Source organism: Aquila chrysaetos, chromosome 17 (genome assembly GCF_900496995.4).
Source record: "Aquila chrysaetos chrysaetos chromosome 17, bAquChr1.4, whole genome shotgun sequence".
Lineage (NCBI taxonomy): Eukaryota > Metazoa > Chordata > Aves > Accipitriformes > Accipitridae > Aquila > Aquila chrysaetos.
In genome coordinates, this window is record NC_044020.1 from 2,719,526 (window position 1) to 2,743,503 (window position 23,978).

Below are 23,978 nucleotides of genomic sequence, written 5' to 3' on the forward strand. Positions count from 1 at the left end.
ATAGAGCAGCCACGGGGTGGCTGCTGCTTCCTAGAAGCTGCTTGACTTCCTTGTTCAGCCTTCACAGAAAACATTGTTCCTTGTGACATTTCACCATTGACACTCAGGGGCACTGGGAAGACCTGAAAAATCTTCGTTGCCCCACGTCACCCCACTGCTCCCACTTCAGATTCCCTTCCCCGCTTGCACCTCCTCCGAAGTTTGGATGATAAAGGAGGGAGGAGGAAATCCACCCCTCCACTTTCTCCCCCCGCTTCTAACCCTTGTTCAGCTCCCCTGTAAAAGCAGTTCGGTGCCCCCAGCCGTACACCGGGATGGGGTGGGAAGGGAGTGGGTGAGATGCGTGGGGAGGAAAAAAAAAAAAAAAAAAAATTACAGCAGTCATGATCCCAACCATGAAGTGATGCATGCCCCGCCTTCAGCTAACGGCCTCAGCCACAGGGCTGCTGCAGTGGTGGGAGGGGAGGAAGGACCGGAGGGTGATCGTTGAGTGAAGTTCCCTCTTCCACTTCCTCCCTCCCTGCAACCTGCTGCTCACTGCAGCGCAAGGGCTGATACCCAAATTTGCCCGTCTCTCCCCAAGACTGTTTGCCTTGGCCTGACTTTCCTTTGCCCCCCGGCGCTGTCCTCTGCCACGGGTCCAGAGACATGCAAGCCATCAAGTGCGTCGTGGTGGGAGACGGGTAGGTACCCCGCTGGTTTGCTGCGGATGCGGGGAGGGGGGGGGCAGTGACAAGGGGCAAGAAAGAAGGTGGTTGCTTGGTGAAACTTCCCCAGCTTTGCTTCTGACCTCCTGCAGATTGCGTTCCCTCTCTCGCTCGCTCTTCCCTCCCCAGGGCACGGGACCTTCCTCTGGGTAGGGTGTGGAAGAGGCCATTTTGAAGGGCATCTGCAAAGGGGGCATGGAAAGTGGAGCAGGTCTGTCCCACGCACAGGAGGTGGTGGTGTTGCTGCCAGATCCAACCTGTAGGCAGGAGTCAGATTTAAAACCCAAGAGATGCAAGCGCTCTCCTGCAGGTGAACGGCTCCTTGAACGCCATCTGCTCACTGGGACTGACTGGGAGAGGGCATGGCACTATGGTCCTGATGAGATGTCTGCCAGTATCTCTGTGTTCACCTTTTCTTGGCGCATTATCTCTGCATCGGGCTGTGGGGGAGACTGTTTGGCAAGGGGTTTCTGTTGGGCACAAGGAGGAGGAGCTCTATCCACTGAGATATGCACAAGTATATGCTACTTTGGGAGTGGGAGGTAACACAACCTTGCCTTCACAGCATGATAGCATCACTGCCCATGTCCTGTCATCCCTGGAAATGGCCTGATCTAAGCCATCAATAAGTGAAGCAGTCCGTACTGCTGGGGGTGGGAGGGATGGGGTGGACAGGGCCTCTTCCTGCCCTGTGGGATGAGTAGATGCAGGAGAGGGAGGGGAGGAGAGTCCACACTTGGCACGGAGTAGGTTAATTCATTTCCCAGCTAGGAGTTGGCCAGCCTGTTATCTGGGGCAGCTATCAGGTAGCAGATGAAGAGACATTTGCAGCAGCCCTGCTCCCCACCGTCACTTCCTCCTTCAAAACTCGCCCGGGGAAGAAGACATCTGCAAACATAACAGTAGATGTTACACATACTCTCAGGGGCTGGAGCAAGGGGACAGGGAGAAGGGACAAGGAAGGACAGAGCCCCAAATAAACACCGTTACCTCTAAGAAAAGTCCCCTGAAGGCTGCAAGCTAGAGCTGGATAAACAACTCCACTGGGCGTTTATCTGTTGCGCTGTTAACCCCCCAGTTTCCCCTTCACACCTTGCACCAACTCTGTAGTTATCCTTCAAGGCAGCATTCCCCTCTTATCGTGGCTAACCCCACAACACGTCCTGCTCTCAGCCCCTCTGACTGCAACTCCTCTCAAACATCTTCTGTCCCGTCATTTTGCTTCTCTGTACACTGCACCTCCCCTCTCACCATCTTGCAACACAGCAGTCCCGTCGCCTCCCCATCGCTCCGAGCTCTTGGTTCACCACCCTTCACCTCCCTCCCAGTGATACCAGCCATGTCACCCCTCCTTGGCTCAACCTTACCGACCACAGGACCTTCTGCCCTCACTCAGCTAAGCCCCTCACGTTGCCCCGTAGCTGTTCTGGCCCCATAGCTCCCTCCATCACACATCACCAACCTCTTAACACTCCCTGAGTTCAGTCCCAGGAACTTGCAGGTGCCGCTAACCTCACCTCTTCTCTCAACAGCTTTGTTGTAACCTTCACCCCTTCGCTGACCCTTTCTGCTCCTCTCCGTTCAACCACACTAATTCAGAACTGTCCCCCCTTCCATGACTGACCCACCCACAGTCCCATACATCTCCTGAGCCATTCCTTATAGAGCTTCAGGAAGCCTCCATAGGCCTCCCTCAATATCTCTGTGATAAGAGGGAAGCAAGGGAGCTGGGGGAAGAGAAGGGACTGAGAGAGGAGGATCTAAGAAAGGGAGGTGGCAGAAGGAAGAAATAAGTGTCAGAGCACGCCGAAGAGCTCAGTTCCCTTCTCAGCTGCCCCACAGTGCAGGGACCGAGGCAGGTGCCTCAGGACCAGGGAGAAGATGCCAGCTGTGCCTGTTGATGGCACACAAAAAGGCAGGGCTGCAGGTCTGCGAGAGAGGACTTTGCAGGTACAGCTGAGGTGGATGGAGCATCTCCAGCAGCGAGACTCCAGCCTTTCCCCTCGGGAAAGACATCTCCCTCATCCTGTGGCTGTGCTCATAGGCTGAGGAGGCAGGTTGTTCTCACCACCTCCATTTTACACATGCTGTAACTGAAACATGACCAGACTTTCCCAGGCCGCACAGACCTGAGAAATAGCAGCCCAGCAGGAGAAGGATTCTCCATCCCACACCTGTCCTGGCTGCTTTATCTTCTTCCAGTTTCTCTCCGCTTCTTTCCCTCACCATAGCCTTACACCTTGCCGACGACACCTTCTCCTCCCCTTGATAACCTTACTGCTCCCTTTCCCACCTCCCTCACAGCAATGCTCTCACCCAGTCTGGACTGTGCTGCTACCCTGGCTTATTTTCGCTCCACCCTGCTGCAGCATGAGTGTGGGGGAGGCTGAGGAGAGAGGAAGCACCAGCTTCTAGCTCAGAAACACCACCAGCAGCCTCCATCAGCCACAGGGAGAGGCACCTTGCTGGCTGCTTACAGCTCTCTCTGCGGGCAACGCTGCAGCTTACCGCAGGCAGGCGACACTGGAGAGTGTTGTGGCTACATCAAGAAGAGGTGCTACCAGCCCCTGGCCACAGCACCTGCAGAAGCAGGCAGGAGTGCCTGTGTTCAGGGGCTGTAGCTGGCTGGGCAGCTTTGTCATGGCACTCCTACACCGAATCAATACACCTACCCTTGGCTGTGAGCGTACAGCACTGTGCACGCACTGGAAAATGGGCTTTCACCTCCATCTCAGAGTGGATGCGCTTTAGCTGAGTGATCTCTGTACCAGACCGTAAAAACAAGCCTTCGTGCTCGAAGACAACAAACATTTCTGGGTGACATCCTGTCTTTCTTCCTGCTGGTTGTCTAACTTACGGCTACGCGCTGTCTGGTCCTGTGAATGTTTCTGCTGCCAGGGGTCTCCTGACAGGGCTAGCTTAGAGGTCTGGAAGGATTGCCCCATCCCCATCTTACCCTAGCAAGATTGCCTACACTACCATAACTTGTGCTATTTTTTCTTTCTCTTCCAGAGCTGTGGGGAAAACCTGTCTCCTTATCAGCTACACCACCAATGCCTTCCCAGGAGAATACATCCCCACTGTGTGAGTAATGCATAAACAGGTCCTGGGGTGGGTGGGAGGCATGGAAAGCAGGGTGCAATGGGGTGCAGAAACCCCTTGTTGTGCACTCTGAAGGCAGGGTCGCAATCTCCATGCCAGGAAGGGATGCCAAACCAGCGAAGGTGCCTCTACACCTTGGATCTGTCACCAGAAGCACAAGTGGCCTTATAAAACGCTGGTATCAATGGGGTATTTGGGAGACACAAACCAAGCCTATCTGCCTGCTAAGTTTAAAAGTAGTAGATGGGGTCCTGCTAGGCAAAACAACCAGGCATTAGGCTACAAAATGCAAAAATTGGCCCAGACCCAAGAGGAGGCAGTTGGATGGACAGGGTTCCCCACTTCCTTCCTTGACCAAGGCACCCACTGTCATTGGAGCAGGCACTGATAACCCTGATGGTAAGAGTGCAGGATTCAGCTCAGTGCCAGGGTAGAAGCACTATGCAATCCAGCAGATGTATGCACGAGGCTGAGACAGACCTGAAGACTGGTGGAATAAGGAGCAAAATCAGGGTTGCTTTAGTTTGAGCAGTCAGATGCATTTGTCTCCCCACAGTGCATGGGGATATGTTTGGGGATGCACACCACACATACCACACCACTGGGATGTGGAGTATGACGGCACGCGCACTGAGGTGGGAAAAGGAGCTAGGTGTCAGACCTCCAGCTCAGGTTCAGATTCCTTGGGAAGGACAGGTACGGGAAAACCTCAGAGCCTCACTTTTTTTCTCCAGAGCAATTTGCAGCAGACATTGAAAAAAAATGGCTGTGGCAGCAAGAACTCATCGTTTCTCAGAAGCCGGTTTGTGGAAGGGCACCATCCCTTCCTAGCATGTAGACATGAAGCGGCTGTGCGTTTTGTGCGTCACACACCATTTCTCCTACTGTCTGAAGCTTGTGTCTGGAGACGTGAAAGGGAGGCCATTTTGTGCTCCTGGACCGCATGGCTTATCTTACAACAGCGGCGTATGCTGTGAGCACATTCACAAAGTCTTTGTGTTGGTTCCTTCCCATCACTGGTTTCCCTCACCTTAGCCCGAAAAAAAAAATACCAAAAGGAACCTGAAATAAAATTTTCTAGGACAAGGGGAGGAACATCTGTATTGATTTAATATCCCTTTTTTCCATTAAGTCTTTGCTCCCAAGCATGCAATCCTGATAGCTCTTCTCAAATATTTCATGCTGGGTTTTCAAAGAGTAAAGGAACACATCTTAGCACATTGGTCTCAGTTCCAGCAGGGTTGTTGAGGAGTGCAGGGCTCTGGCAGAGCTAGAGACGTGGGTTCTTCTTCACTTTTAAGGAGAAAGCTGGGTTTTAGGGCACAAAAGAAAGACAGGGGCTTGGCTAGAGCAGACACAGTTGTGAGAAGGATACTGGGGAAAGAAGTGGGAAACTGAAGGGTTTATGGACCTGCACGCAAGGTGGCAAAGGTGGAGCTGCAGCCAGGCACCTGTCCAGGACAGCTGGGTGATGGGAAGGAGGTTGATGCTGAGCGGGAATTTGGTAAGGTAGCGGTTCACAGGAAACCAGCATCACCCAGGTGAGCTGAGAAGAGGAATCACTGCCCTTTGCTCGTGGGTGCACCTAGTGAACCCCACCAACACTACTGGAAGGGGTCCCTCTTCTCCTGTTTGAGTCACGGCCGATGTCTCTGAATTTCAGGTTCGATAACTATTCTGCCAACGTGATGGTTGACAGCAAGCCTGTAAATCTGGGGCTATGGGATACTGCTGGACAAGAAGATTATGACAGGCTGAGGCCGCTCTCTTACCCGCAGACGGTGGGTCACGCTCCATGCCCCTCCTCCCTTGTTCCTCCCTCAGATATGCCTCCATCCCCCACTGCAAAAATCAACATTTATCAAAACAGCGACAGGGCTGTTCCTGTCTTTCTCTGCCTCCTTCTGAGAATACCTCTGTTGATATATAAGTGCCTTGAAACCCTAAAGGTAAAAGACATCTGAGGGTCTTTTGGAGCCTTTATCTAAACTTCACTACTCATATAACTTACCAACAAAACCGAGATCTTCAAAGATACTTATGAGCCCAGCTGAAGATACTTATGAGCCCAGCTGAAGGTACTTACGAGCCCAGCTGACACTGATTTCAGTGTGGGGCAGATGCCTTACACAGCCCTGGTAAAAACCCCTCCTTTTGTGAAGTTAAAGTGGCTCAGGGAATTTAGGAGCTGAGGCAGGAGCTTCTTGCATTTCTGTGAACCCCACTATTCTGGGTTCTGCCTTTTAAAAGGGATCTGATGTGTGGATGCATGTATTCGATCTGCTGATGCCTCAACTAAGCCCAAGCCTCTAGCAGAACAAATGGATGCCTCAGATACTGCGTTCACCAGTTTTTCACCATTTTCACCACATTGACAGAGTGATTTCAGGGTTTAAAGGTCACCTTCCCTGGAGGATGTTGTTCTAAGCAGTCTCTTGGCAAGCTCAGAAAGACCCTGCTGCCTCAGGTGTTGGTCTGAAGGTTGCCATTGCAACCAAAAGGGCTAGGAATTGAGGGCACTATTTATTTCAGCTAGGTTCAGCCACCTAAAAGTTGGATTCCTGGTATAAGCTGTTTGCCTAGGCTCCTTCTGCAGTCAGTGCAAGCAGATGTATTTCTCAACAAGATGCTTGCACCCACCCTGGGACACAACGCAAGGATAGGTGGGGGAACTGTTCTCCAAGGTTTTTGCCTCTGATACTTGTAAAAGTATGTAAATGGATAGCCTGGGCCTGACACCCTTGTTTTAGCTAGGTGAAGTTGGATGAAATAAATATAACCCTGAAGAGCTGGTTTGGTTTGGGTTTTTGTTTTGTTTTTAATGGAAGTCTATATTCTGCCATGCCCAGGAGAAACGCTTACGTGGATAACCAAAACTCCGCCTCATTTACATCCTGCGTGTGCACTTTTTGGGCTGAGCCTAGTTCTGTCTCAACAGCAGGCAAAATTATTCTGGCCTGAAAGCTCGACAGTGTTCTGTGAGAAATGAGCAGGACGCTGTCAGGCTGTTTCCCATGAGGATGACTGTGCCTACCGCAAAAACCCCATCCTCGTAGTTAAACGTTTGGCTCTTCTGATAATGGTGGCTATGGTTACCATGAGTCAGGGGAGCAAATATCTTTCTCTCGTCTGGAGGCAATTAGCAGCAGTCAGGACTGTGTTACTTTGTGAGAGACAGCTTTCCCTACCATGACCCTCTGCTGCAGAGGGACGATGCTGCCCACCCAGATCTTCTCTACCCTACCTGCCTCCTGTCATGCAATCCCATGCTCTCATCCTAACTCTGCACCATGGTTGTATGCCTACAGGACGTCTTCCTGATCTGCTTCTCCCTTGTCAGCCCGGCATCTTATGAAAACGTCCGTGCTAAGGTGAGACACAATATCCTGGTCCATCAGGGGTTAAGGAGGGTGAGATTGGTGGTGGTCTTGCAAAGAGAGTGACTGTGGGTGGGGACTGCCAACAGGACCTCTAGATTCAGAGAGGTAATATCATTTTTGTGACAATCAGAAGGGACTAAAATATGAGCCTCCTTCAGATGTCTTTTCTGGGTCATCTCAAAGAAAGTGGCCAACCCCATTAACAGGCTAGTATTCATCTTGGTGGGCTATTGAGCTGTGAGACCACAGGCTTATATTCTGACGGCATCTTCCAGCCAAGACTGTCACAGCACAGACAAGCAGGACCAGTCCATAGGGTATGAGAAGCAGGTACCCACAGCCTTTGGATGGGAAGTGAGGGAAGAAGGGAGAGATTGATGAGGAGGAGAACAACATAGTATTTCCTTCCTACCACTTTCAGGTTCTTCCTTGGGTTCCAGGGAGCCATGAAGGGTGAAGAGCAGCTTGTGCTTTTGCTTAACAGAATTTGAGCTCCATGCCAGGGATTTTGTATGAGGACCCAGCAACAAGGGCTGGCCTGGGCCAGGCTACAGTGCCCAACACTGGATGGAAGGGCTGCGAGGAAGGACAGGGTGTTAGCTACCTTGCTGACATTTTTTCAGGGGTGCCTCTTTCTTTCCCTTGTGCATGCCCGTATGTGTGAGTTCTCCTCACATCTTTGCCGTTTTGCTCCCTTGCTAGTGGTTCCCCGAGGTGCGGCACCACTGCCCAAGCACTCCCATCATCCTTGTGGGCACAAAGCTGGATCTTCGTGATGACAAGGACACCATTGAGAAGCTGAAGGAGAAGAAGCTATCCCCCATTACCTATCCTCAGGGCCTTGCTCTGGCCAAGGAGATCGGTATGTGCTTGGGGCAACATCTTGGACCTACTGAAAGGAAAGAGGCAGAAGATAAGGGCTTCCCCTCAGCCTAATGAGGCTTTTGTAGAGGTATCTCACAGTGGTATCTCCGAGGGACACAGGGAGACACATCAAGGGTCATGGGACAAAACGCCCTTCAGGAGACTCAGGAAGGAGATCTGCTCCTTGAGGAAGCCTCAACCCTCTGTTTTCTGCCTCTCTCTGGCCACCATACTACACAGACACACAAAAATACACACTTGCTCATTCCCCTCCCCTTTTACTCTGCTATTTCTATTTGGGCCAATATTTTTCTGTGAAAGCCGCAGCTGCTGTGTGGGCAGAGGCCTCTCCTCCACATCCGGAAAGAAGCGGAAGAGAGTGAGTTTTCTGACATCTCTCAGGAAGAGTTGCAACTGCAGCTTCCCGTCCCTGCCTCTGACTAGCGGGGCTTATACACGCAACCCCCCCCGGGTATGTGTGTCACACCCCACCATTCATCTCAGGGGCATCAGCTCCCTCCCGTATTTTGGGGAATGCACAAATGCCCGTTCCAGGTAACCTCTCTTCTCAAATGCAGCATGCAGAGGCAGGAGAGAGGCTGGGAAACACAGCTCGAGGGAGAAGTTTTCAACCGGGAGTTTGGAGGAGAGGGTGTCCGGTCAAGATAACATAGCTGGCTTCAAGCGATGGCTCTGCTCTGGCTACAAGAGTGGAGAATAGGCAAACTCTGGTCTTGTACAGCTGGCAAGTTTTGCCCTCAAGTCAAGACTACCTGAGCGAGTGAAGTGCGTCCTGACAATGCTTCATGGCTTTGATCACCTGTGCTGTGTTTATTCAGTTCAGGGAAAAGCCAGGTGCCTTGCTTTCCAGCACAACGCCTCTGAGAATTTGGGGGTACAGAGTCCCAAAAGGGAGGTGCCATGTGATTTGAGATGCCACCAGAGGTGCTTGAGGCCAGGCAGTCTGAATGACATTTGAGCCTGAGGAGACCTGAGACCTCGTCTCAAGACGAGACTCAGGGGGTGTTTCCGTGGTGTGTGTGTGCCTCAGGACGCTGTAAAATGGGCACTGAGGGAGGAGAGTGTTGTGGCTGTGAAGTGATGTGAGCCAGAAACGTGTTGGTGAAACAGGCCCATGCATCTCTTTCTTCTTGACGCTATCTGTGGTATTCCTTCTGCATGTTTCTCTTCCGAGCACCCTTGGCAGCAGATTCCTGGGTACCCCCACTGCCTTCCCCAGTTCCCTTCCTCCCCATTACAGCACCCGCTTTCCTCCCGACAGACTCCGTGAAATACCTCGAATGCTCGGCTTTGACGCAGCGCGGCCTCAAGACGGTGTTTGACGAGGCCATCCGAGCAGTCCTCTGTCCGCAGCCCACCCGGACAAAGAAACGTGTATGCAGCCTTCTCTAAGTGAGTAAACCTAAAAGGGATCCCTGGGAGTGACACCAGTGGCACTGGGTTCCTGTAACCTGCTGTGCCTGGTGGGATGGGTCAGCCTCAAAGAGAGAGAGGGAGACAGTTCTCCTGCTTGGGGAAGGGACAGGACACGGTATGACAGAGAACACGGACCCCTGAACCACTTGCCCCTCCTTGCTGCTTGCCCATGGCCAGGTTTGCCCCCATCTCCTGGTGCAAGGAGGCCCAAGATTTTCCACCTCTGCCCTCACAGAGAAGAACTGTCACCTTCTGCCACAGAGGGAACTGCATCCAGGCTGCCCTGGGGATGACCAGCTGTGAGACCTGTGAAGCCACAGCCTTTGCCTATAGAAAAAAAAAAAAAAGCTGTTCCTTATTCATGGGGGTTGCCCAATGCCCCTTCATCTTACCAGGCCCTGCTCACCTCAAGGTGTTTTTTGTGTCGCTGTACATTGACAGGCAGCAGCTTCTCCCCCAGGACTCCTCATATTGTCCCCATCTGCCCTTCCCCTTCAACTCAAGGGAGCAGAGAGGCTTCAGGATGAGAGGCAAAGCTGGCCAGAGCCTGAGGAGAGAGGAGAGTGAGAACTTTCTAGCTGGGACCCTGCCCCTTCGTTCTCCCACCACCACCAGGGCAGAGGGAGGGAGAGCAGGAAAATAGCCGAGCTGGTTTCATGAGGTCTGTCGTGGTTTTGGCTACAGATCCCGGCCCCGTCCTGATGCCAGGCTCTGCCCAGCACACAGGAGAGCGATGGCTCCAGCATCCCGGAGCTCAGTACCTTGTGGCGGTCACTGCGCTTTTTACTTCTGCTGGCTTGAAAGACTGTTGGTGGGTCTGTAGCACTGGTTTGTCTGTTTGCACAACTTCCCCACACTCGCCTCACCCCAGCTGCCCCTTCCCTTCCTCACCGACCTCCGAGGTTACAACGTAGTGAATAAGACCAAATAAACAGACCGTTCGTTCTTGCCGTGTCTGTGATGTGTTGCACCTCGGGACGACACAGCCCCGAAGCAGCGAACAACGGGACGGCTGGGGTGGAGGCATCTGCCAGCCGTACCCCTCCTTCGGCAGTGACAACCCAGGCAGCACCACGCTGAGCTTGGTACCGGGGAGCCCCAGCCGCTCTAGGATGAAGAGACGAGGCCTGATTCATGCACCGAGTTGCTAAGTTCTCAGCTGAGCCCCCTGCGTTCCTCAGTAAAGTGCGAATATCGTGTGCCGGCCAAAGGCGGCGGGACGATTACACCTCAGCTTTTGCCCTTTCTCTTCTCAGCCTCCATGTGTTCAAAGGAAAAGTTGTCTCCCCTCCGAGACACACGGAGGATGAGATGCAGGTTTTTGGAGGGGACACCCAGGCCCAGACTCCTCTCTGTGGGGACTGCCCCTGCAGGTTGCTGGGGACACACTTTCACCGAAACATTTCTGCATTAATGCTCCTAAGCTCACGTCACAGGCAGTCGTATCGGTACCGGCACTCGCTCACACTGCCAGGCACAGGCAGAACGAGAACGGGGGGGGGGGGGGGGGGAATAAAAAAAGCAAGGAATGAGTCACCAGTCCAGACAAATTGCCTCCAAGTCACTAAAATTAAGCGGAAGAGAGTGGTCCCAGCGGTACTATGGATCTAGCAGCTGTGAGCACCTGCCTTCCTGATGCATTGCAGGGACTTGAGAGTAAGAAGTGTTACAGGGTGGCTGCTACTGCCACTGCTGGAGGGAGGGAGGGAAGGAGGAGGGCTCAGGGTGCAATGATTGGCACTGCAAAATCCTGCAGTCCTAGGAGGGCACAGAGAAACGGTGGAGTTGAGCCAGCTTACCACTCCCCGATGCAGCATCACTTCTGAGTTTCAAAGGCTGCTTCCCGCGCTGAGGAGGTGCATGGGTGGTGTCAGCAACAACGCGCCACAGTGAAGGCCCTGAGGTACCCTGCTGCCAGGGAAATTTCTGCAAATTCAATTCACGGTCAGATCTGAGTAAGGCAGTTAATTCAGTGGTGTGACACATTATTCACTGATAATGTCCAGAGCAACGCTGGAGGACATCCTGTGGCAGCGAGTTCCACAAATGTCTGCATTGCATATGCGCTGCTGGATGAATTGCCCAAGCCCCCTCCAAAGGTAATGTAAATTGTGTCAACATAAGTCCAGAAGAGCAGAAATGAAGTCTCTGGTGTGGGCAAGGGACACAAAGCCCTTGAGACTGGTATCTAGCCTCCCTTAAACACCCTAAACATTACTCAGACCAATGAATTCCCAGTGGGTTATTACTTCCTCTCCAGTTTTCAAGTCTTGGCTTTTACCTTCTCAGTCCGCCCTGTCCCCTATCACGTACAGCAATGCAGAGAGGAGGGGCTCACCGTGCGCATGAAACAAAATTCATGTACCTGCCTACCTGTGGAGGTGCACAGGCTGAGCTCTCCTTCCAACACAATTCAAGCGGTTCGCACAACCCCGTTGGAGCTGAGGCAGAGACTGAGGCAGGACTCTGAGCATTGAGGAAGCAAGCTGGAGACCTGGAGGTTTTGAACTTAATGACTTTGCTTATGTTAACAAGGCCTGCAAGGGGTAGCTGGCCTGGGTAGAGCTCTGCTGTTGCATGGCTCCGTTTCTTCTAGGGGCTCCCTGCATGCTGCTGCAGATACCTGCCCTGCCATGACAAAGATAGCCACTGGGTGCTGCCCATGCCATTCCTTCCCCAGTGAGGGCTCATCTCTCCTGTGTGTCTCCAGACAGCACTGTGGCCAAGATCTAGGCAAAGGCATCCTGACAGCTTTGAAGCCCTGTACTGTCTTCACCGGTTCACCTTTGAGCAGCACTGGCTGCTCAGGCAGGTCTGGAAGGCCAGGTTTTAGACCCTGGCTATGTTCTGCTCGCAGAGATACTCCCTACTTCTCTTAAGGTTGGAATTGGCCCTAGGAGCTTAACTGCTCATAACAGCAGTGCCAGATTTCAAGAGCTGGGTGACTGCACAGCACAAGGAGTCACTGATGTTGGCTGCAGGGCAGGGAAGGGGCTGAGGACTATAGGGAAGCACTTTGTGCAAGGAATGGGATGGGGAAATCCTAATTTTCTTCCTGGGAGGACTGCTCACACAAAGGAGCTTAATTGCTTGCCCTGCCCCATTTCTTCTGGGTCCACTCCTTGCAGCACAGATGAAATCTGGCAGGAGAGTTTGGGGCTGTTGAACCGGACCCTTTTCCCAAAAAAGGTGCAAAAGAAGTGAGATTGTGCATGGAGCCAGGGGAGGGAGAGAGTTGAGACAGACAGCCCCCCTGTCTGCCCATCTGCCCTCAGCTCCATCCGTCTGGAGGTGCTCGTAGGGCAGAACAGAAGGGAGAAGGGTTTGTGTGCTCAGCATCCACCCCGGTTTCTGAGCATCTTGCCAGCCAGAAGGCTTTGCCGTGTCCCTGCAGCTCTGAGCAGCAGCTGTCCTGCCCGCAAGATCCTCAGGACAGGCAGCCCCTCTCCGGTGTGCCCGTGGGCATTCGCAGAGCACTTTTCACTGCCACAACTCCCCCCCTCCTAGGGGAGCTGAGCCGGGTCCCCCCCTTCCACCACGCCGCTCTCCCACCAGGCAGCTGCTCTCTGCATCCCTCTCTTCTCCCTCTCCCTCTCCCCTCCACCGTCCCCAGCTTCTTTTACCACACTCCCTCCATCCTCCCCTCCTCTGCGCTCCCCCTCTCCCCTCGCCCCTCTGCCGCACCTCCCCTCTCTCCCTTTTAATTCTCCATCCCGGTTTCTCCTCCCCGCTCCTCTCCCATTCTCCAGCCCCATCGTCCATCCCCTCCTTCTCCTTCTCCTGCCGGTGTTCCCGTGCGTGGCGCCCATTGGCTGGCGGCAGCCATCCCACGGTAGCCGCCACTTCAATCCCGTTTGCCCAAGCCCGGCAGACGAACCCCCCCTTCCCCCGCAGATGGTGAGGGGAGAGTGGGGGAGAGACCCGCCGGCCTGAGGGTGAGGGTCCGCGCATCCCCCGGCCGGACACCAGCGGGTACTGGAGTGGGCCCCACTCCCACACCAGTCACGGAGGGAAGCGATGGGCAGGTCCAGGAGGAAGGACTTGCGTCTTCGGTAGTGGATGGTGGGACTCGCTCCCTCCCGGGACCGTTTTGTTCAATTGCTTTTAAGAAAGGGGAAGGGGAAAAAAACATGACACGGATCCTCCCGGTGAAGCAGAGGAAAATGTACATCCCAACGACACGTAAGTACCAGGCGGCTCTGCCTGCTTTTCCCAGCTGTCTCCCGCGGGGGTGAGTCCATGCAGAAGTTAACTCTGCAGTCCCAGAGAAGGAAACCTGCCCCCCCCAAACCCCCCCAACTCTGCCAGCCCAGCCTGGTCCCTACCAGAGAGCTCAGCCCCGAGGTGAGGCAGGGGGAGTCCTGAGCTGGAGCAGGGCTGTGGAAAACGGGAGGGGAGGGTGGCAAGAGGGGCTGCAGGTTATTGGACTCTGTGGTCCCTCCCAGCTTCTATTCCTGTTTTGTAACCGGGTCTAGGCTCAGCTTTTAGCATCCACCTCCTCCTCTCATTCAACGCAGAAATATATCTCTTTTGTTTTTCCTAAAGAAAGCGGTAGCACCGGTTTACCATCTCTTCCTACCTCTCTGCCTTACTCCTGCTCTCCAGATGTACGGAGCAGGTATATTCTGGCAGCACCCGTTAGGGGATCCCAAGCCTCTTGCAACAGGTGGTATCCACATCAGGGACAGACCCCCAAGTAGATGCCAACACACTACCAGTCTGAGGCCAAGGTTCCTCATCAATTCCTACCTACGCAGGTGTTGCCAAAGCAGCAGCAGAGTGGACCCAACCCAGATGAGGCACTGGTGTCCAGTGGTTGTTCTGTCAAACTAGCCAGAATGTGTGATGCAGCGTTTGAGCTGGTAGATGGTACTTGGCAAAGTTAGAATGGTACAGACAGACCATGCCTGCTTAAAGACAAAGTTTCTCTACTGCAGTTGTCTGAGCAGGAGAATGAGTTTATAGTGAATCAGTGCTTTGCGTTGCATACCTTAGCATTTTTGATAGGGCTTTTGGAGCCCTGAGGCTGCGTTTACTGCATTGCTAAACCACAGCCTGAGAAATCAGCTTTGAGGTCTGGACCCCAGACACTTCCCCAAATGCTTTTCAGCCCCAGCATGAGCGTCCCCATCCATATTTGATATTTGTAGGGCTGCCTTCAAATGCTTTTTTTGGAAATTCCTTTGCATGCAGGAGGAACATCCAAAGGGATTCCTAACTATGTCCCCACCTTTTAGAGGATCATCTTTTTATGAACGTACTGTTCTGGTCTCTGCCACCCTTTGCAGGGACCTTTGTCCCCAGAGCAGCCACTGCCCTCCCCTTTCCTCCAACAAGTGGCTTGTGTCACTGGAACAGCACTGGAAAAAAATATCAGAGGAAAGATCCTCGAGCCTAGAAGTAGAGTTTCAAATCACTTCCTACTTTGCCCATTCATTGCAGCCACTCATCATGTGCGGGACAACCCAGTACTGCAGGACCCCAAGAGATGGGCTTCTATCAGGACAGTGTGTCACAGCCCAAGGCACCTGCAAATAAAGTCTAAACAATTCCAGTCCTTCAAAGCTCATTTAAGTACAGCAGGAAACATTTATGCAATAGTGTGTAGAAATGCCCTTAAGACATAGTTTCCCAATGGTGTTTTTATGGGGCCTATCAGATGAGGTTCTTTCAGGATAAGATTTGATAAATCTGTGGAATCTCTGTGTTTGCCTATCTGATATCCAAGGAATCCATCTAAAGCTCAGGTCTCCCCTAAGGTTTCCAGAAGTCAGAATGACATCTACAAAAAAGAATAAAAGCTGTAATATTAAGACATTTGTGAAGAAAGTTGTGATGGTACAGAGAATCCCATCTGGGAGAAAAGTCTCTGGAGTGTTTTGGCCTCCTGAAAGTAGTTAATATTGGGAGTCCTTTCCTTTGAGATCCCCAGTTTTCATTTCAGTAACAAAGGAGATTCAGAGCCCTAAGAGATTTGTTGGGATGGGTAAAGGTGAGCCTCAGGGTCCATGTTCTCCTCCACTAAGTCATCCTCCCTTCCAAGGAGCTAGTTCATCAAAAGGATAACCCTGCCAGTCCACACCTCCAGAAAATTTTGCCAGAGCCGGAGTGATCCTGCAAGCATCACAAATCTCCCCTGCATAAGGTTTTCCAGGGTGTCTCTGGTCTGGAGTGTGTGTTGGGCTCTGTATCTCACATATATGGAGCCCTGACAAAAGACAAAAGGCACGTCCTTCCCTTCTCTGTCTCTTCTCTCCCTGCAGCTTCTCACCCACTGTCAGCAGATTGCTGGTGGCGAGTGGAGAGCTTGTTTGTTCAAGGCTTTCTGAGTGAGCTCAGTGCTGTTTCCATGCCAAACCCTGATGTGACGGGCAATTGGGCACCTCAGATTAGGAAGGCTGGGACACTGCTTTGGTGTCGCAAACAGCTGGGGCAGGCAGAGCCTCTTCCATTAGCAGTGTGTTGCAGGGTGCAGAAGGAGAGAGAGAGAAAACAAGAGAGAAAGAGACAAGAGAGATCTGGACTGATCCCTGTTGGTGTACTCAAAATAATCTGGCTCCTCCTTTACTCTCAAACTGGTATAACACAAACCAGCTACCCTCCAGCTCAGGTGCTGAGCTCAGCCTCTCGGCTCAGATTGAGAGTGGACGTGCTTTCATTTCTGCTGGTGGGGCTAACAACCCCATGATAACCTGGCCAGTCCAAAAAGAGCTTCAGCAAGCGGGAGGATACTCAGTGAATGGGGGAGACAGAGTTGGAATAGTGCGTTATCACTGGATGCTCTTCCTTCTTTTGTTTGTAAGGCACCTGCCATTCACAAATGAGAATCGGGCCCCTGGCGACTATGTCCTCTCTATTGGAGCCATTAGCAGAAAATGAGAAATTTCCTTGTCCCTATCCTAGTCTGTGGTTCTTTCCCTAGGGAAGAGGTTCTATTGGCCCACATTGAGCCATGTCTATGTTTCTCCCTCCGTGCCCACTGTGCCTGCCAGGACTAGACAGGGTCAATATTGTCCTACGTCTTCCAGCATCCACAAACTCACCTCAACTTCCCATGCCTGTCCATACCTACACACAGTTAATGTGGTGATTTTATCTGTGGCTTGTTCAGCTGTCATGTCCCTAGTATCAATGGCTTTTTTCTCCTCCTCTCACTTCCAGATTGCTAACTGATCCTGCAAGGACGCTGCCACCCACCCTCTTCCCTGCCTCTGCTATGGACACTTCTGCTTTCAGCCTCCCCACGCCAGCAGTGTCGGAGGAAGGGAATGCCTCTGGCAGCTGGGCAGGCTTCACCACCCCCAACGGCTCCACCACTGCCAGCCCTGGTGTGGTCATCAGCGGTGTCCTCATCCCCCTGGTCTACCTCATTGTCTGCGTGGTGGGGCTGGCTGGGAATTCTCTGGTCATTTATGTGGTCCTGCGGCACTCTGTGAGCGAGTCGGTGACCAACGTCTACATCTTGAACCTGGCCCTAGCTGATGAGCTCTTCATGCTGGGCCTGCCGTTCCTGGCTGCCCAAAATGCCCTGTCCTACTGGCCATTTGGGTCTTTCATGTGCCGCCTGGTGATGGCTGTGGATGCCATCAACCAGTTCACCAGCATCTTCTGCCTGACGGTGATGAGTGTAGATCGCTACCTGGCCGTGGTCCACCCAGGGAAGTCCTCCAAATGGCGGACAGCACGGGTGGCCAAGGCTGTGAGTGCAACTGTGTGGGTGCTGTCTTCCGTAGTGGTGCTGCCCGTGGTCGTCTTCTCAGACGTCCCTTTAGGGATGAGCACATGCCACATCCAGTGGCCAGAGCCTGCCTCGGTGTGGAGAGCTGGCTTCATCGTCTACACTGCCACCCTGGGCTTCTTTGGGCCACTGCTGGTGATTTGTCTCTGCTATCTTCTTATCGTTGTGAAGGTTCGTTCCTCTGGCAGGCGGGTGAGGGCTCTGTCCTCCAAGCACAAGCTTTCCGAGCGCAGAGTGACCCGCATGGTGGTGGCTGTTGTGGCTGTCTTCATCCTTTGCTGGCTCCCCTTCTACGTCCTCAACATAATCAATGTTGTCTGCCCACTGCCAGAGGAGCCGTCCCTCTTTGGTGTCTACTTCCTTGTGGTGGTGCTGCCATATGCCAACAGCTGTGCCAATCCTATCATCTATGGCTTCCTCTCCTACCGCTTCAAGCAGGGCTTCCGTAGGGCCATCCTCAGGCCATCTCGCCGAGTCCAAAGCCAGGACGTGCCAGCATGCCCCCCAGAGAAGACTGATGATGAAGAGGAAGAGGGCGAGATCAGCAAGATCACCCAGAATGGTAATGACAGGCAGGAGCACCCTCTAACCAGTGGGGAAGGAGAAAGCAATGAGCAAAAACCACTCCCTGAGGAGCCTGTGGGGTGTGAAAAGAGCAACAAGTTGCATGTCAGTTATTTATGATGAAAGGAGTGGTGCAGGGGAAGGAGACACTGGGACATGGGATCCCCTTCACCCCCTGTGCTTTTCCACCTCAAAGGCAATGGGAGATGTTGATAGAAGGGAATATTAAAGTCCAAGACTCTGCTTAAAGATGAAGCAGGCTCCATGAACTTGTGGAAAAAGCAAGGCATCGTTCTTGGCTTTGGAAGGGACACCCGAGGTTTGTGTGGTGCCAGGTAAAGGAAGGACAGCATCCAGGGAGAGCTGAAGAGATGATGGGCACTGACAGTATGGAGAGAACAAGGTCAGCCCTAGATTGCATGATCCATCCTTAGATCACCCAGCTGTGAAGGGCATCAGCTGCCATCTGACTGTGGCACCTCAAGGAAGTCCTCAACTGGCATATACAACAAAAAGGCCTCTCAATGCCTTGATTATCTTCCATATAAACATGAGAAGCCGTTTACCCTAAAAGAAAAACAGGAAGGGAAAATGTCTGCAGTGAAGACATACCAGCCAGTTGCATGAATGGCTGACCCTTCTCTAGCGCTCCAATGTCTTGGGGACAACTTTCCTACCCATGCTGGTCATGGCTGGAGACCACTCTGGCTGCTCAAAGCCTCCTCTTTCTTTCTAGGGCTCTCATAGACTCTGGGCAGGCTGATGAGACTTACCTGGGAGAGCAAATGGGACATTTCTTTCCTGCACCTCGCATTCTTCAGGGTTTTCCTGGTGCCCCTGCATTCTGGTGGAAGGTGTAACATGGGTACAGAAGAAGACAAGGCATGGGTTGGAGGCAGGGTTTCTTACAAGCTGAAATGCCCTTTCCCTTTTCTTCTCCCTAAGCCTTATTGTAAATAAACAAAAAGCCTTTGGACTTAAAAGGCCAACTGGGCAGAACCGTTCTGTGTGTTTAGGGCAGGGGGGTGGTGTAGATTTGGCTCTCCTGAGAATACACAATATCTTTGAGATGAGTTGATCTCTGTATGGAATAATGTTTGGCTGCTACAGGAGATCAAGGCATGTATCAGTACAGGATTGGGGCAGGGAGCAGAGGTCGGTCGGGTGATCTCCAGTGTGTGAGAGCTATAGTTGCAGGATTCCGGGCAATACTAGGAACTGATTCATCTTGTGGGAAATGGTAGAGTATTTGGCCCAGGATGGAGAAGAAATGATGTGTCTGCATGTGTACAAAGGTGGTTGACTGCAAAAGTTTGATCACTGGACTGTACGTGTATGAGACTGGCTGAACAGGACCAGAGATCGAGGAGTCGGGGCTGGTGGGAGATGTGCGCGGGTTGGGCACTGATGCTAATCTGTGTGTGGCTGTGGGGCGTGTATAAATGTGTACAAATGTACATAAGGGGGTATGCACGTGTATAAGGGTATACAAACACAGATGAGGAAGTGTGTTTATGTAATTGTGGGATGTTTAAGTGTAGATACAGTTGTATAGGCATGCAAGTATATATGGAAATGTGTGCGCACATGTGAATGCTTGGGTAAGAGTGTGAGAGTATGTGTGTTGCTGTGTGTTGGATGAGTGCTTGCTTTTGTGCATCGGTTGTTAGAGGGAAGTTGTGGGTGGACCCGTCTGAGTGTGCAGGCTAGAGGAGCAGCAATGTATGAAGGTGGGTGGGATGAAGGTCTCTCTCTCCACTTTGGCTTCATTCCTGCAGATTCTGCTAAATGTCTGTCCCCACACCTTGAACTTCTCCACGAATGCTGTTGCTAAGCTACAGCCATCAAGAAGACTCTCATACCAGAGCCCTTGGATATATTTGGGCACTTTTCTCCACAAATAAATTTGGGAAGGAGGGACCCACCCTGGTGGGTCCCTGAGGCCAGGAGATGTTGGAGGAGGCAGTCCACGGAGGGTCAGTGATAAGAGCTGGCTGGGTGATGGAAAGATGTCTCACAGGTCACTTGAGAGAAGGGATGAGATGTGAAGGGATGGCATGGGGCCAGGTGTGCTGGGACAGAAGACAAAAGCCCTGGACTGGAAAGCAGAACAAGCTGCAGCAGCTGAGGATGACGGGAACAGAACCACTTTATGAGGAAGCAAAAGACAAGGTCACCCAAAAGCGATGTGAGAAGTGAAAGCCTGGCAGGCATCCAGAGAACTGCAGTCCAGGGCACCCAAGGTCAGGAAAGGACCGTCGCAGGGCATCAGGTGAGGAGACATGTCCCAGCCAGGTCAGAGAGCAGAGGAAGGGTGGAAAGGGACTGCAAACATGACCGAGAAAAGGCATTCAGCTGTGCTTTCAGCCACTGGTACAGCCATCAGCTCCCTGACAGAGAAAGATTGTCCCTATGAATCCTCCATCCTCTTGTTTCCTCTTTGAGCTGGGGATGCTGGTGCGAAGGCTCAGCCTCGGGAGCTGAGCTACCAGCGATACCACACAGCTATTGCTTAGCTCCTCTTACAAAGTGCACTTGCTCCCCTGAGCGTGGGCAGTCAGACACCCAGGAGCGCAGGTTCAACTCAGGGGGAAAAGAAAGTGCTTGGTAGCCAGTTTCTATCCTCTGCTAACTCTTCACATCTCCTCCTCCTTCCATCCATGCATCAGCTGCCCACACTGTGGGCCCCATTGAGAAAAGCAACCTAACTATTTATGGGCATGGGATACTCAGCCTGTTGGACTAAAAAAGCATTTTTTTTTTTTAATTTTTTTTTTTTTTTTTTTTTTGCTTGGGGAGCTCCCACAGCATCCACTGGGTGAAGCACAATCAAGAAATCCTAGCACAATGAAGATGAACTGCCAAAGCTCCTGCCTCTATATGGGGCAACAAACAGTAGGAAGATTAAAAGGTCTGGCTACCAAGTGGTCAGACAGATGGACACCGCAGCACTTTAAATGGGGGTCTGTCTTATTCCTCTTGCAGTGAGGAGCAGGGCAAGGTGAACGCTGGGCACCGCTGGCACAGCAATCACAGTAGGACAGAGGAGAAATGGTATTAGCTGGGGAGCATGTAGTGCTGTTCGTGGTTGATGACCAGGCATTGAAGAAGGCATGTGACAGTGAATGAGGACCTTGCAGGAGGCAGCTCAGATGGGTGGGGGGCAGCTATAGGAAAGGTTTTCATCTCCGCAGAGTGGCTGCCCAGCTGCCGTGGGGAGGTGGGGGAGTTCCCTGGCTGCCAACGTACTTAACGGAGACTCTCTCCTTCACCACCGAATTGAGCTGAGACTTCATTTCGCACGCCTTTGCAGCTCCATCTGCTGCAAGTCACCACTCAAGAAACCCCACCAACTGGTTGGTTTCTTAAAATACCTATATCTCTGAAGGGCCCAAGCACTGCAATGCCAGCACCAAGCAAGCGCGCCAAGGAGACATCATTTTGATGCGTGGTGTCTGAGCCCACCAGCAAGGCAGCTCTGGAGGGGAGCCTGCTGGGGAAAACCAGAATGTGTTCCAGGGAGAACTGCAAAAAAATGGGGGTCTTTGGTTTAAACAGGAGCTTAAAAGAAAAGGGTCACAAGCATCATATTTTTCTGCCTTGTGTTTTCTTCTCCCTCCTACGCCACATCCTATTTTTCAGTGACAAATTGGGGGGAAAAAAAAGGAGATGAACCGAAAATAAGACTGGAGGAGGGAAAAGGAAATGTATTTTTTGTCTGAAATTCATGAGGAGAAAACAAACGCTACAAAATTCTGCAAATTATCACCATTGATTAAAAGGCTGTTTTCCATAGGAACAGACGTTTGGAATGATGGACGGTACCTCGCTGCCTCCTGACCCCTGCTTCTCTCCTCAGCACTGTCATCCTCCTGGTGAATCCCCAGCTTTTTCTGTGGTAATAGCATTAATCCGATGGCCCTTGTGATCCCTCTCCCTCTCCTAACGATGGTACCGTTGACTCCAGGCAACCCAGAGGCCATGGGGACCGTGCGCAGTGGCTAAGTGAAATTCTGGCCATGTTCAGGGGGATTTGTTCCAGTCAGATATGGAAATGGATTTTTCTATTCTGGGTGCAGAGACACGGAGATAAGGGCTCCATCAAGCCCTGTGCTGCACAAAAGGTTTTATTCTCATCACGTAGAGATCGGAGCTGCAAGACTAGAAAGGGCCGCAATGATTTCAGCAGCATTGTGCAATGCCTCTTCCCAGCAAACATTTGATCATACATGGGGTGTTAGAGACACGGAGACCCCATTCTGCCAGCTGCCCAGAGAGTTCCTATGCACACGTCAGAGTGCACAAGAGCAGAAAGAGAGTGGCGTATGTATGTGATGTGTATACATGCATACAAATGAGTATTTATGTGATAGCATGTTTGTATGAGTGGGTACATGTGACTGTGTGAATGTGTATAAATATATATATACATATTCAGGGCTGTGGGTGCTTTGATTCAAGTATAGCTCTGTGTGCATGAGACCATATGTGGCCACCCACACAGATGCACACATATCCAGACACGCACGTACCTCTTGCCCTAAGCATGAACGCAAGAATGCAGCACATCATACACCTTCATACACACAGCCCAAGCATGGGCTAAAACTGGGAGATGACAACTGGACCCTGCAAATGACCCTCCCCACACACGGGCCCACCGTACCTGCACACCCAAGCACATTTCTGCCAGCCCAACAGTGGCTCGGAGCAGCTTCGGACACACTCAGTGTGACCCTTTTGCTCTGCAGTGGATCTTCAAGAGAGAAACTGGAAGGGCAGTGAATGGTGACTGGGGAGGGGTGCCAACGTGGAGAGGCGAGGGTGCGTTTCCAGGCTGTTACTAACACAGCCCACACTTAATGTCATTTGAAGCTGTTGTTAGGGAGCTGCTGTATTTGTCATCAGCAGGGAAACACAGCAGCTCAGCTCAGGCAACAGCAAAACTGTCCAGGCCACATTCTGCTTCAGCTACTGTACAGGACCGTGAACAAGGGGGTGTGGGGAGGGGGCAGGAAGCAGTTAATCAGTTGTTGAAATAGGGTAGCCAGTAGATAAAAGAGACAGGGAGATACAAGAAAGGGAAACACCCTTGAAAAGAAGATGTTCCTGGCTCTCCTGAGGATTCAACAGAGAACTGAAATGCTTTATCTGCTCGAACGAGTGGAAAATATGCAAATATTTGCTCACGAAAACTTGGTGTTCTTTGCCTTCCCAAGCATAAAATATGCAAACGCCATGCACAACACAGCCAGCTCACTCAGATCTCACACTTACCATGTCATGCACAAACACAAACACACACCGGGCACTTCAATGCAGCCAAAGACAAGCGCCTGGGCTGCAGCGTGTCCTTCTATACATGACAAACAGGGCTGCGTGGGAAGGAAATCTATACGCCTTGATTCACAAACTGTGCAGGCACGGACTGCGCCCCATCACTGTTTTCCTTCGGTGGTCTTTAACGGGAGCAGCTGTTAAGCTGCGGGTGGGAGTTTGCAGAGAGGATGGAGGACCATAAACCCACCTCTGTCCCTACCTGCCCTCCGGCCACGGGTGCCAACCATCAGCAGGAGTAGAAGGCTGCTTGCCATTTGCAGGCAGCCGGGCAGCGCCGGTGCCGGAGGGAGGCACCACTATCTTCTTGGAAATCCCACCTATTCACCATGCAGGTTGTGGGCCTGGAGATCCATGCAGACCCCTCTGTTAGACCCTCGGAGGCATTGTACCTGCTGCAAGGCATCATTGTTGCAGTTGCAGCAGAGATCTGTTGCTGTGAAAAGCATTGAGCTTCGCTGCACGGGTATTGAACGCCACCTGTGCCCCGCGCCTTGAAGGTGGAGGGATGAACGTGCTCGTGCTGGATCGAATGGCCAGAGAACATGGCAGGACTCTTGCCCTGTTGACTGGTTTTAGGACCAGACTCAGGACAGTGCTACCAAGCAATGGTAGAACCTCTCTGTTTCAAACCCCCTTGTGCCAGGGTGGTTCCCTTAGTGGGAAGTACCTGTCACAGATCCAAGAGTTTCCGTGAGCTCTTAAACACCAGCTTCCCCCCTCTTGCCACAAAGCGCTTGTTCCTTTGGTGAGAAAGCTCATGGGTACCTCTAAAGAAAATTTTCGTGCCCTAACCACTGTCCACCTTTCTCAGCGCTCCTTGTGAGAGTTGAGGTGCTCCCAGTAGTG

General features: G+C 52.1%; 2 protein-coding genes across 6 annotated transcripts; both read left to right on the forward strand.

Annotated features, from left to right (window-relative positions):
* Positions 1-458: 458 nt before the first annotated feature.
* Positions 459-10,438, forward strand: RAC2 (Rac family small GTPase 2). Of its 2 annotated transcripts, none has more exons than XM_030041295.2 (7): positions 459-683; positions 3,720-3,791; positions 5,473-5,590; positions 7,118-7,180; positions 7,892-8,051; positions 9,336-9,470; positions 10,175-10,438. In XM_030041295.2, the coding sequence occupies exons 1-6, from the start codon at positions 649-651 to the stop codon at positions 9,464-9,466; spliced, it is 579 nt and encodes a 192-aa protein (XP_029897155.1). In that variant the 5' UTR covers positions 459-648; the 3' UTR covers positions 9,467-9,470; positions 10,175-10,438. The 2 variants fall into 2 exon arrangements, with proteins under 2 accessions (XP_029897155.1, XP_029897154.1); XM_030041294.2 differs by having other exon boundaries at positions 460-683; positions 9,336-9,466.
* A 172-nt stretch (positions 10,439-10,610) lies between these two features.
* SSTR3 (somatostatin receptor 3) lies at positions 10,611-18,781 on the forward strand. 4 transcript variants are annotated; one of them, XM_041129648.1, is made up of 3 exons: positions 10,611-11,589; positions 16,652-17,790; positions 18,529-18,781. In XM_041129648.1, exons 1-3 carry the CDS (start codon positions 11,489-11,491, stop codon positions 18,537-18,539), a joined length of 1,251 nt encoding a protein of 416 aa, XP_040985582.1. In that variant the 5' UTR covers positions 10,611-11,488; the 3' UTR covers positions 18,540-18,781. The 4 variants fall into 4 exon arrangements, with proteins under 4 accessions (XP_040985582.1, XP_040985581.1, XP_040985583.1 ...); XM_041129647.1 differs by having other exon boundaries at positions 16,652-18,781; XM_041129649.1 differs by having other exon boundaries at positions 11,499-14,284; positions 16,652-18,781.
* The last annotated feature ends 5,197 nt before the right edge of the window (positions 18,782-23,978 follow it).

Excerpts from the sequence above, each read along its gene's own strand:
- SSTR3 (XM_041129647.1), top strand. The coding sequence starts at position 11,489 with ATGTCCAGAGCAACGCTGGAGGACATCCTGTGGCAGCGAGTTCCACAA. Across the intron at positions 11,590-16,651 it reads TGCCCAAGCCCCCTCCAAAG|ATTGCTAACTGATCCTGCAA; the intron begins GTAATGTAAATT and ends TCTCACTTCCAG.
- RAC2 (XM_030041295.2), top strand. The coding sequence starts at position 649 with ATGCAAGCCATCAAGTGCGTCGTGGTGGGAGACGG. Across the intron at positions 3,792-5,472 it reads GGAGAATACATCCCCACTGT|GTTCGATAACTATTCTGCCA; the intron begins GTGAGTAATGCA and ends TCTGAATTTCAG. Across the intron at positions 5,591-7,117 it reads CGCTCTCTTACCCGCAGACG|GACGTCTTCCTGATCTGCTT; the intron begins GTGGGTCACGCT and ends GTATGCCTACAG.